The sequence below is a fragment of the Pseudonaja textilis genome, chromosome 2 (genome assembly GCF_049901715.1).
Source record: "Pseudonaja textilis isolate UNSWEBS1 chromosome 2, rPseTex1.2, whole genome shotgun sequence".
Lineage (NCBI taxonomy): Eukaryota > Metazoa > Chordata > Lepidosauria > Squamata > Elapidae > Pseudonaja > Pseudonaja textilis.
In genome coordinates this window covers 55,506,596-55,520,454 of record NC_141991.1, presented here as the reverse complement: position 1 = coordinate 55,520,454, position 13,859 = coordinate 55,506,596, and the positions used below count along the sequence as shown (strand labels likewise).

Sequence of the window (13,859 nt, the reverse complement as noted above, 5' to 3'; positions counted from 1 at the left end):
CTGTTCAAAGTTACAAGGACAAAGAAAAAAGTGACTTATGACCATCCTCATGGTCATGTGATCAAAATTCGGATCATATTTATGGCAGTTTCAGTGTTCCGGGGTCACATGACAAAGCCAATGGGGAAGCCAAATTCACTTAACAACCATGTTAGTAACTTAACAACTGCAGTGATTCACTTAACAGTTGTGGCAAGAAAGTTCATCAAATGGGGCAAAACCTGCTTAATAACTCATTTAGCAATAGAAATTTTGGGCTCAATTGTGTTCGTAAGTCGAGGACTTTCTGTAATTACATATTTAATTCGACTGCAGTGTACTACTTTCACCCTGCTTAAAAATATTTCTATTTCTGTAATTTATTACATATATTAATAGTTATTTGATGACCACATATAATGGATCTTCGGAAGGAAAATTAGGGAAATGAGAGTTACTTACTGCTAGACGGCCTTCGGTAACTGGTTGGCATAGCAGCCCCACATCCACTGTGCACAACTGGACAATGAGAAAGATTACAGTTTCGATTGCTTGCAGAGGCACAGGTGATTACAGATGGACGGTTCTGAGGATAAAAGGACATAGAAATCATAGACAGTTCCTCAAAGAGTTGCTTAACATAGCAGTTACAATTTGTCGCCTGAGATATTCCCTCACAAGACTGCCTCAAATAAATGTAGGCACCAATTCCCATCTTAATAGGGAACAGTGAAGGTCACTTGAAATAATCTAAGTATAGGAACTAAGAGAAACTTAGGTGGTTTGGAAGAAGCTCTTGGCTCTTCCAGTCATTAAAATGTTACCAGAAAAAAAGTACTTGTATCAGTCTAGCAATCTGTTTGGTTAATATTCAGATATAACTGCTTTATTGGATTTATCATTTACTTTAGCTATGCATTACTATTTTTTTAAAAATGATAATGATTTCTTAACATATATTCCAGGCACCATGTAATCCATTATATATTATTAAAACTTAAAAACATAGTAATACACCAAATTACATACCACAAAATAATAAATCAGTCAATACTTAAATAGTTAATAACCAAAAGATCTTCAGTGTAATATCCAATATTACATCCAGGGAGGAAATTATATTTAAGTACTACTAAATGATTTTTAAAATATGGCCACAAATACAATAATCATTGTCCAGTAAAAACAGTTCTTGTGATACTGTTCAATGACAGATCTGATTGCCACTCCAAGAAACAATAGTAGGAATTATCAAGCTCTCCCAAAGTCATAAGTGGAAGCCTCTCCCTTCCTCCCTTCCTTGCCTATCATCAATAAACCAACGATGCTGAGGAAATACACTATGCAGAACAATAGCAGATGGAAGGGAACACTGGATTATACAACATAACACACCAAATGGTAATATAACAAGACAAAAAAAAATATTCAGGTCATATCCCTGTGAATAAAGTTGCAGGGAAAGTACAAAATGCCAAATGCTGCTTAGTAGCAATTATAAGACCAAAAGAACACTGATTTAGCTGAGTGAGAAGCTTCTTGGATTCAAGGGAAGAAATATAATTTTGAATTTAATGATAGTTTCTAAGTGGGGAATGGTAACGCTATGATTTTTTTTCCTAAGTCACAAAGGAGCTTGTGAGACATGAATTAGAAAGTCCCAACTGTCAGTTGTAAGTTAACTTAGTAGTAGTTGTTTTTTTTTTTAAATCCACCTGGAAAAAAACTGAAAAAATAAAAGGGCAAATCTAGTTTAGGCAGAAAGATAAATCTACAGAAATGTTCTTAAAAGGGAGAAAAAGTGACATTAATCCACCTATGCTGATTTTTGTCCTTTAAACGAGTGCCTTTTCTCTCATCTTTGGTCTGGTGGTAAAAAAAAATGGAGATGATTCTAAGGCTTAAGTTATGAGTCCATTTAAAAATCCTTCAAAGTTACATTTAGTAGCAGCCTTACTAGGAATTTGGGGAATTGCTGATTGGCTCAAACTTTCATTCAAATATGAAGGTCCGGAAGTTCTGAAGTTGACTGCAATTTGTGGAAGGAAGGAAGAGAGAGGGGGAACTTTGGTCTTGGATGACATTCCTTCTTTTCCGTGAATCAAGAAATCAATGGACTTCCATCACCTTGTAATGAACTCAAGGTAATATTTTAAAAGGAAAAAGAAAAAAGAAAAAGCGTCTTTTCCCATCTGTCTGATCCAGAAATTTTAATTATGGATTGCTCTTAACTCAAAGGTACTTTTTTCTTCAAAAGGTAACTGTTTTTTTTTCCTTGAGGAAGAAGAAGAAAACGTTTCACTTCTCATCCAAGCTTCATCAGTTCTGATGGCAGAGGAGGGGGGGAAATGGAAGGATAGGTACTGACAATTGAGATTGGATGGTGGGGAAATGGAAGCAGAGGTGGCATTCAGCAGGTTCTGACCAGTTCTGGAGAACCAGTAGTGGAAATTTTGAGTAGTTCGGAGAACCAGCAAATACCACCTCTGACTGGAGATTTTGCAGTATCCTTCCCCTGCCACGTCCACCAAGCCACGTCCACAGAACTGGTAGTAAAATTTTTTGAATTCCACCACTGGATGGAAGAATAGGATCTGATAGGATGGGGCGGATGGAAAGATTGTATTTCTTTGCAGTCATCTGGCTGTTAGCACTTTCTGACAGCTGTTGAGGATATTTTGAGGGTTTATCTGCGCTCTCAGGATAATCTGAATGAGAGTACAACTGGTTGTGGAATCTTCTTGGAACTGCTGCAGGTATTGCATTGTAAACTGGAGATAGGTGTTTCATTCACCCACCCCACCCCACGAACACCCATTGAGGAAACGGTGTTCAATTCTAACATAGATGGATTCTTTTACCCTGTTTTCAAACCAACAGTCCTCTATACAACTATGACCTGGATGACTGAGAATCTCCAGACTTCTCTTCATTAACAACTGATGGATCAGGAAACCTATTTCTGTATGTATCACTTCAGTCCTCATTAAATATGGCTGATGCAAAACACTTCAATTACTTAAAAAGGCAAGCATGTTAAAAAAAAAAAAAACCTTGGCTACAATCCTTCCTTCCCAACTTCAAATCTTCTACAAATATTTTATATAGAATTTGTTTCGACCATTTGATCAAATTTTTGAAAAATGAGTTAACAATAAAATATTAATCAATACTTCACAACTGTTAAACATTGATTTCTTTTTTGAAGAGTGCAAACAACCACATAAAACACACACACAAAGAAATATAAAAATTGTAAAAAAGCTAAATGAAAAATAGCTTAACAAACAAAAATGCCAAGTACCTGCTGCCGTTCCACTGATGTCATTGTAGGAGTCATGCTTACAGACCGAATAACATCCATGCTGTTTTTGGTCAGTGCTAGAGGTTGATCCATAGTTAAGCTTGGGATTGAGGCGTATATATGATTAGCATGAAGGCCCATTGTTGGTGCAACAGCCCGCTCAATGGGACTACGACTCCTTTCTCTATGTTCTTTTCGGTAATCCCCATTTGCAGTCTTCATTCTAAGGGAAAAACAAACCAACACACCAATACTTTAGTGTTTTGCATTTAATTCAAGGAATGCACTCCAAAGACAAGTTTATAGCTAATCTTCAATTTAACACCACTGACTTTAGAGACCATCCGGAGTTAACCCTCTCCCCCCAAAAGCTATTGATGACTCAGTTTCAAAGTTATGGCCTCTACAATGCTCCCATGATCCACTTGCACTTCAGGGATGCTGCAGCATGCTCCCCCCCGCACCCCAATCTAGCTTCCCTCCACCATTCCACCCATTATGCCCTGGCAAGCTTTGGGACCTGCTTTTCCTCAGGTCCTGCAGTCTTCCCTCCATAGCAAATGGCACGCAGATGACAAGTTTTTTAGGGAACCATTTTTCCTATATTCTTAATCCAACATTTTATCACAGCACATATGTTATGCCTCCCTACTACAAACAGACATCATTTCTTTATACCCATTAACTGATAACGATCAACATAGATTAATTTTAAATTTCATCTTTGATCCAAGCTATATTTTGTTACAAAGTTAGGAACAGACACTTCCTCTCGATACGATTTAGATGAGGGGGACAGAATGGGAGTTCATAAAATTTGTAGATGACACCATTTTAAAAGAAAGGCTCAAGATCCAGAAAGATTTTGACAAACTTGAAGACTGGCCCCGTCCAACAAAATGCAATTCAGGGCTGAGTTTTAAACTTAGGCAACAAAAATCAAATGCACCGCTATAGGATAGGTGGCACATGGCTCAACAGCAATAGCTATGGGAGAGATCTAGGAGTGTTAGAGGACAGCCAGTTAAATATAAGCTAGCAATATGCTGCAGCTGCCAAAAAAACCAATGCAGTCCTGCTTGTTATCAATAGAGGGATAGCATCACAGTCATGTAAAGTGTTAGTACATATTTGGAAGACTGCATCCAGTATTAAACCAGTTACGGCATAGAGATGTTGGTAACTGAATAAAATTCAAGTACTTCAATGAGAAGAGATGCTGTACTTATTTCTTCAGATATATTCATTTAGCAGTTCTGCTTATCCTCAGTGAAATATAACTTTTTCACAGAGGCATTAATTACACATTGCACTGAAATAAAAATAAGAGCTTTGTTTACAAACTGTTAATGCATTTAACATATGATCTTGGAAATACAGACAATGCCTTAGAAAAAACATGAGTCATGTAAAAACAAACTTTCTAATTTGCTGACTTCAACAAACTAATAGAGGGCGAAATTTCATGTGTTGTGTGTGTATGTCTGTGGTACCATCAATTATAATTCTGCCTTCTGCTTTGTAAAATGTGTAAAAAATATTGTGGTCTTCCATGTACTGCAAAAAACTTCCCTCTCTATTCTAAAATTGAAGTTTTTAGAGACATCTAAATGCAAGAAATAAATTTAAGGGATTTATGGTGAGTCACAAGGGATAACTAGTGAACTGCACTGTACTTAAATAAGTTGTGTCTATAACAGGGGTCTCAAACACAATTTACCTGGGGGCCGTTGAAGGCAGAGTCTGGGTGAGGCTGGGCCACATAATATTATACTTTATATTATACTTTATATTTATATTATACACTAATATAATACTTTCATATCAGGGTGGGGGCCACAGGATATCGTCCTGTGGGCCACAATTGGCCTGCGGGCCCGCGAGAATGAGACCTCTGGTCTATAACATTTATACATTTGCTGTCTCTCCAGGTGTACAGTACTCAACAAATTGAAGTTAAGACTTATAGACGTGTGTTACTACAAGATTTGATCCATTTTATTAGACAGCCCAGTTTTATTTGGGTTGACTCATGAACCATTTGATTTGATTCTGGCAATGAATCCAAATCTTAGTTTCAGATAGACAAAGTCCAATGCCTTCCTCTATCACTGAAAACCAAAAATGGCTGTAACATTTTTTTTTCTGAGTGACCCGGTTGTTTGACATTTTAGGAGCATAAGGAGATGAAAGTTGCATTGGCTTTGTGCCAGACATAACTAAACATTACAACACAGAAGTAGCCTTATATGGAATAAATAATGTAGAAGAAACAGTTAAGTATTTGTAAAAATTGAACCATAAAAATGATTTTGAATCTGAACTTGCCTCCATTTTTCACCTATGTGAATTTTTTGTGAGATGTGAGGAGAGGGGGTACTTCATTTGAAAGGTACATACCTCACAAAGCTAGCCCATGAACATACTGAATATTGCAAAGTTAGATAAATGAACACAAATTTAACATATCCTTCTGTTATCACGTATATACCCACATTCATAATATGGAGTGGCAGAGACAGAAGCAAACATCCATTGCCGTAACTTCTCAGATAAAGTAAATTCTGCTCTTGGGACAAAACTAATGTAACAGTGGGACCATGGAAACTATGCAGCCATGCTAGTCATCTTCTTCTCAAACATTAGGATTTGACAGTCCTGCTAAAACTCTTATTCTGGCTGAAGCTATTATTGTCAATCCCAAAACTAAACTCTTTCCTACTCTTTGTATATCCCTCTCTAATTTGTCGTCGTCCCCCAATATCCCATATACAAATCTTTTCTCCATATGGAGAGGTTAAAGATATGTATGTAGGTAGGTAGGTATGTCTCCAAAGATTTGACAGCATTTAAATTTTTTATAAGTAAACTCCAATCCATATTTTGATTCTGACATTTCTCCAAATGTGATGAACACAAGTAGGAGGAATGGTCAGCCTATAGCAAAAAGAGGGGTGGGATTCAAAAATCCCAGCAACCGGTTCGCTGGCCAGTTGATGGATGGGCGTGGTCATGTTGGGCATAGCCCACCAGTACTTCTGATTTGGCCATTTTTCATCTTCCCAAGAGTCCACAGGTTTCCTTCGGCCTCTGGGAGAGCGAAAACGGCCTCCCACAAGCTCCCTGGAAGCCGGAATTAGGTCCATTTTGTGACTTCCAGTTTGGCTGTTTTTTGCCTTTCCACGGGTCCAAAGGCTTCCCTCGGGCCTCTGGGAGAGCGAAAATGGCCAATCCCCCAGCTCTGGGGGCCCTCCAGAAGCTGGAAACAGGCTGGTTTCTGGCCTTCCAGAAGGCCTGTTTTTGCCTTGCCCAGAGCTTCCGCGCAGACCCTGCACTTACCTGCATCGAAAATGGGCCATGTGGCGACTCCTGGGAGGGGAGGGGCAGGCAGGCCAGCCAGTTGATTCAAATACCAGTTTGGCAAACCAGATGCAAATTTAACATCCAGTTCGTCTGAACCGGTCGAATCGCACCCCTGGTTAGAGAGTATTAATCTATCAGGGAGACTTTTTGAAAGTGGAGACAACTAGAAATTAATTGGTTGGGGGGGAATCCTGTCTCCTATCTTTTAATGAAAATGTTATATTTAGTTAAATATGTCCCACTAAAATTTAAGCATGCATACTTACAAGCGCAATGTGTATTATTTGTTATACAAAAACATTTTACTGGCACATATTGGTAATTGGCAGGCAGTAGCAGAATGCTGGAGTAGAAAATTAGAAATAGCTTTAACCCAAGAGATACTACTTTAATTTTAAGAGATCTTTTTCCTTTCTTTTGCTCTCTGCCTTAAGAGACTTGACAGCTTGACTGTCACCAAGGCACTCTTAATTAACAAGTTATATTGTTCCAAAGGAGTCCTATCCATTAACATTTTTCTTTGCATGCTTCTGAAAAGGCCGTCGTAAATGCAATATATTGATGAAAGAAACAAATTGCCTCCTTTATCATCTTAAAATAATAAAGCTAAAAAAACTTTTACAAACTACATGCATGTGTGTGCGTATCAACATAATGTCTGATATGAGACATTTTTATATCTATTTTTGGATACACGTGTTTTCCATTTTATCTGTTTACTTGCTCTTTGAATTTAATATACATTTCCTGATTTTAGTCTCTCTAAACCAGGTAGGAGCTGTAACACAACTAAATAAATATCATCATCATCATCAATGCAGTTATGTCATTAACTCGATCCTTTGAATTAGATCATAAAGCAGTACATAGCAAATCTTTGCGTTTGAATGAAGACAGCTTCTCTTCACTTTGACACAGCTTAAATATTTTATTTGTCCTATACTGAAGACATAAAATTATTTATTTTCATTGTTCTCTGCAGTGAATCTTATCCAGGCCCCACATCTTTCCCAAGCATCATGTGTTGAAATGGACATACCAAAACCACACTCATCTGGACTGTAAGATCTGTACGTCAGGAGTTTTTCTTCTTTTTAATTGAAAGCAATATTCTGAGCCCATGCACTCAACAGTTCAAATGTTAGTTATAACACAGTATCCTTAAACAATTCTTGTTTTAGAGAGCTCTTAATTGTCATGTTTCTGTTTACTGGAACAGAGCAATGGTAATTCACACCCATCCTGGAGAAATAACAAGTGTGCCAACTGTTCAAGGAAAAATGGAAAAAAAGAGCAAGAAAACCCACCCACCCCCACACAAGGGGACAGTTTCCTTATGCTCTTTTCTAGTGCACAGCTCCTTTAGAAACAGCCAACTGCGCTGTTTAAAAAACAAAACAAAAACAAAAACTTAACATCCTGCAATGTCTTTTTATAGAACTTATATTCAGGTTGGTCTGATTTTAAAATATACATCTCATAAAAAGTTAACCGAGGCAATGGCAATAAGTGTAGTTGAAAAACAGATGCATGAAAGTTTATTTCCTTATCCTCCAGGTTCCTACATCACCATTACCTAATCCATTTGGATTTTTTTTTTCTCCTGCTCACCAATTTATAATTCTTGTTCAACAGCTAATATTGTGAAAAATCTGAAAGGGTAGTAATTTTTATTCTCTTCCTCAAATGCCCAAAAAGATTTCTCGTGTGTGTGTGTGTGTGTGTGTGTGTGTGTGTGTTGTCTTTCATTTTATTAAAAACCTGAATTTTACATTTGACCAAACAGGACCAATAGAATTTTAAATAAAATGCTTTGGTGGACAAGATTTCTCCGTGGTGTGTTATTTTTACATTTCCTCTAAAGGTGATCTTATTCCTTAATAAGCACTTAATTTTTTTTATGTTCAAATCTCAAGCAATGGTCAATTAAATGGTATTTCCAGAAGTCAAGTGCTGAGGTTTCCAACTTTCTGAATAATATTTAACTGCTTTTCTATTTATCTTTTTATAATCTGTAAGCCACCCAGAGTCGCCTTATTGGGGAGATCTGCAGTAAATAAATTTAATTAAATAAATAACATACCTGAGTTTCCAAAAAAACTGAATGACCACTATATGGCAACACAGAAAAGCTATCTCTGGTGTTATTTAGAGTACATCCAAATTTGTATTACCCCAAACCGATCAGTCTAATATAACCCTGAACATTGTTTATACATATACTTGTTATGAAAAATCCACCTAGTTAATAATCCTGTAGCATCTGAAGCAGTAATTTAAAAAAACTCCAGCAGTTGAACTCCAGCATCCTTACACTGTGAATAATCCATTCCCCCAAAACACCCTATCAGAGCAAAGGTAAAACTGAAAAGCTTTGAATAGTGTTGTTATTTTGTATAATATACCCAACGTATAGACCAGTGTTTTCTTCAAATAGTGGAAAAAGAACCAAAAGCAGGTGTATTGAAAAATCTCCAAATAACTGTGATTTGATTCTTCATTATTTTAGTCACCATACATCCTATGAATAAAAAAAATGGCTTAAGTTACACCTAGTTGTAGCAATGTCTGCAAAAGGGCATACTATAGAGGTCAGAGTGGTGTAACCAATGCTGTTGGCACATTTACAAGGGTAAAGTTTGTAGCACAATATTACAATGGATCATCATCCTGACAAAAGAAGTGAAAATCTATGGATAATGCTTATTTGTTTTTTATTTTGTGTGGTTTTGTATCCCAATACCGGTTGTGCTGCCAAATTACAGACATTACTACTTTGAGATAAAAATGCTATCTATCAAGCAATTCAGTTACAAAAGCTTACTAGAAGTCAATAGCCATTTTTACAGTACTGAACAAAAATTACCGTTTCCTTATCTTACTCCTTAATTTTCATTCACGTGCCTTGGAATAGCCATTGGAGATATGCATGATTCAGCAGTTGAATCATTTTGTAGAACAATCAGCAAGGTTTAAATAAATTAAAATTTGTAGCATGCAACTACTGAAAGCTCTTTATTTCTAAGATATCATTAAACTATGCCTACCTGCTTTCTGCTGAAAGCAGGTAGTGTTATATATACTCAATATTTTTACAAGCTACATATTTAAAGGCATACAGATACATTTAAAATACTCCTAGAGAAGGCTATTGAAGGATAATCATAATTATTTCATTCTTGTTCATGGATTATTCCAAAGTGACACAACCCAAAATATTTTTGTCAGCCAAGGAACTCTCCCTTTTATGTGGATATTCTAACCACGAAGTAAAAAAGAGATATTGATCTAGATAAATCGTACTATACTTAAATGTCAAATTTCAGGCAATATTACACCGTAACAAAGAGAGACATAATACATCTGAAGCTCTAACTTGGTAGGCGTAATTTAATAGCAAATTGAAGAAAAAGCACTTTCCAGGACATTCATAAACAGTATCTTTTCTTTCATGGTCTAAAGCTGTCAACATCCTACAAGATGTGGGATGCTATCAACATATCTTTCTGTCACCAGTGAATACATCTGAACCACATATCAGTTTAGGGTTTAAGATGGTTAGATTCTTATAAGCACTATATGATTCATTTTTATTAAGGCAGTAGAATAACTATCCAGTAATAAACCTAGAAAATAACATTTCAAAAATCTTTCTAATCAGTTAAATAGATTCATTCTCTGCAGCTCAGTTATCTTGAGAAATTGTTTCAAACTGTTCAAAAACTTTTTGTTCCATGCTAGACATTAAGGAGGCCATTTAACGTACAACATCCCTGAAATGCTAACGAATTATTCTCAAATCCCTCCTTCCATTTTTTTCCATGATGTTTTAAGCACAAATTGAGAATCGTTCTATGCCATATTGTGACTACAATTTTTGTTGAAGCAAGTTCATTGTATCACAATCAAGAAATAAGAATTTACCAGTGCTCTATTACTGCCTTCCCTTAATCAAATACTAATCTGCCCCACTTCACTCAGAACCATATACATCTCGGAATTACATCTTTATCCAAATGATGATATGTATTTAGGCAATATTCTCAAAGATACAAATGACTAATTTATGACTTCCTAGAGGCCTAGATCCTTCAGAACTCTGATATGAGATCTGCCACGAGTATCTAACACATCAATTTTCTACTTTCTGAAGGAACCTGATTGGCAAAAAGAAAATGGTTATGATATTCCACAGAACACTTTTATTACATATTGGGTTAGTAGCACCTATTTGTGAGGCAGGTATAGTTTTTCCATACTTAAGTACAAAAATGTGCAACAAGAGTCACCCATATATTTGAATCATTCAACTTAAGAAACATCTGTTGCAATAAAGGTCCCCTTATCGACTTGCCCATTCAACCACCATCAATAGCATATAACACATCCAAGGGAAGTAACAAAACAGATTGTAGTTGTTGATTGCAATTGCTGCAGAAGACAAATCCTTTCTACTACAACATTAAAAAAAAGATATTTTTGGAACCTGTGCTGATCATAACAAACAGAAGTTAGATAAACAAAAAGGAGCATACTGTGATATTATGAAAGATATACACCAGGAGAGAAGGGCAAGGATCACAGATGTGAAAAAGAAAGGTTTTAAACATAAGCCAAAGGGTCTTGAGGGAACAAAAGACAGCCTCTGGCATACAAAATAAACATCATGTGTATTTGGGAGGGGAAGATCTGGATTCAACTGCACTTAATCACATAGACACCCGCTGAGGCCCTTTTCCTCTAAGCTGTAAGCAGCAGCCCAGGGTATGAATTTATGTTGCTGTGCCATCTGAATGCACAGCAATGGTTTCTACCAAATGGATCAAGCCAGAAAGAGAAACCCATTATTTATTTTAAAGTCAATTCTAACTGTCCTTTCTTGTTGTGCTTTGGTACAAGAATCCAAATGTAAAACAAATAGTTAGTTTGTAACCCTACTTGCAGAGTATAAATAGGCCTTAAGGATATCCATCCAAGTGTAGGCACTGTGGGCCCTATATTGCATCTTGTAGTTACAGAATTCTGAGAATGAATCAGCGTCTAGCACAGTTTTTCTCAACCATAGCAACTCTATGATGTGTGGTCTTCATCTCCCAGAATAGTCTAGCCAGCACGGTAGAATCGAAGTTGTAGTCCACACATCCTAAAGATGCTGAGGTTGAGAAATTGTTCTAGGGATGTCAGTAGAAGGAAGCAGAGTCCCTAATACTATGTATAGTAAATAGAAAGAAAGAATGGGCACTATGTAACAGGGAACTCTAGAAAAACTATGGAGAATATTTATAGCTCAGGGTTGAAATGTGGTGTCTGTGCTGGTCTATGAGCTTGCTTATTTTCTTGCAGAAGTTTCATTACCCTAGCTAGGTAACATCATCAGTGTTAGTAAGGACAAGGCAAGGCACCAGAATATAAACCGACAGCAAACACCATTCCTTACTAGCACTGATAATGTAACCTAGTTAGACTAACGGAACATCTGCAAGAAAACAGGCAAGCTCAGAGAGTATAATAGTGATAGCATGCCTAAGATATGCCTCTTCCCAGGTTGTAATCTGTCGCACACACACACACACACACACACACACACACACCGATGACCGATTACTATATAGAGAGGGGGGGAGGGAGGGAGGGAGAGGGGGGGAGGGAAGTGGGGAGAGAGAGAGAAAGTCAGCTATCCTGAACTAATAAAAATGGTAAATGAAATTCAATCCTGTATTTGGAACACAACAATGGAACTATACAGCTGCAATACTTGACTCTGTATAGCATTAGCAGCTATGTAATCTTTGCAAATATAAAATAATTATATTTTTTCCTAAACAAATTAGGGTATTCATGTTTTATTTGAGGTCAGCCAACAAGGAAGAAACACTGAAGAGAAGCAGTTTTTCTAACATGGTGTTGCTAATTTATTTCACTCTGAAGCAGCAGTAAAAAAGTTCTTCAAAATCCCACAAAGGGAAGTGGTCAAATACAGAGAATAATAAGTTTCACTCATATTTAAGAAAAATTTCGCACATCATTCAGTTACATGTTTTCAGTTGGGGAACTGTGGGAGTCGAAGTCCACACTTCTGAAAGTTGCCAAGCTTGAGAAGCAGTGCAGTGGCAGAAGAAAAGGGTTACCCTCCGTAACTCAAATTTGATATGACCTCTTGACGGCACTGCATTTGCTTCTCAATTATTTAAATGGCTTTGTACAAGTTCTTCCGAAGTCTGGTTTTGATTATTCTCAACCTAGCCCATATACTGAAGTGTCAAAAATAAACTTCTTTTCCTAGTACTGATCTCATGTTGCAGACTTGTATTTTCTTATTCTCTTTACATTCAACAATTCGGAGGGGCCTTATCGGGGGCTTTAAAGTCCCTTATGGAGAATTAATAAAGCCCACAGCTGCCTACCCACACCATCCAAGTTACTTCCTCCACCCAGATAAGATCCCCACCCACATGGAACATCAGATGTACAGTCATGTTTGAAGCGTGGTTTGGGGGAGGCAGTGTGATGGCCCAGGAGAGCTTTATGTATCGCAGGGCCAAGCCGTGTATTCCAAATGGGGAAAACATTTGTAGCCATGATGAAACCATCAGAGGGATGAACTTTTGGGCAGGACAAGTAGTATGTGAATCTGTTCAAAAGACCACACAGCTTCTCACCCTAGCCTGAAAAATGCAGAATTAACATGGTCACATGGCAATAACAACACTGCCTTGCCAGCTGAGCCAATCAGAAAAAAACAAACAATAACTTTGTGTATTTTAAATCAGGGAGGAAAAAAACTTTGCTGCCCCAAAGTTGCTCTCAGGTTTTTCCTTTCAGGGGTAGAGGAAGGTAACTAAAGGTGCTTGGAAATATGAAGCTGGTTTATATTTGGGAAGAAAAGCAGGACTGCCTCCCCTATGCTCCTCCCCCCCCCCCCCCCTCTCATATTAGTAAGCTACTGATCCACTCTTACACTTCTTTGTACAATACTTAAAGAGTTTAAATGAATTGCAGCTGAAAATATGGCACTGCCATCTGGTTTTAAACAGCAAGATCTAGTTTGAAAAACAAAGAGTGTGGGGGTGAGAGAGACGGGACGACAAGCCCCTCCCTTTCTTTTTTGTACTAACCTCACTTTAATCATTGCCAAAGAGCATGAAGACAGCCCTACGTCCTCCCACAAAAAAGCCTTGGGCCTCACAAACTTGGCAAGGTCTCTCCCGCACAA

At 37.3% G+C, this 13,859-nt stretch overlaps 2 protein-coding genes across 5 annotated transcripts in view; one reads left to right on the top strand and one right to left on the bottom strand.

Annotated features, from left to right (window-relative positions):
- The window catches only part of CNBP (CCHC-type zinc finger nucleic acid binding protein), a 549,700-nt gene that overhangs the window by 235,420 nt on the left and 300,421 nt on the right, over positions 1-13,859 (top strand). The gene's annotated exons all lie outside the window — the stretch shown is intronic.
- The window catches only part of VGLL4 (vestigial like family member 4), a 97,545-nt gene that overhangs the window by 4,264 nt on the left and 79,422 nt on the right, over positions 1-13,859 (bottom strand). For all 3 annotated transcript variants that reach the window (XM_026724377.2, XM_087923953.1, XM_026724361.2), the window contains 2 exons: positions 3,284-3,506; positions 442-565 (listed from right to left, as the gene is read on the bottom strand). In XM_026724377.2, the coding sequence (XP_026580162.1) occupies positions 442-565; positions 3,284-3,506 (347 nt within the window). The remainder of the gene's footprint in view (positions 1-441; positions 566-3,283; positions 3,507-13,859) is intronic.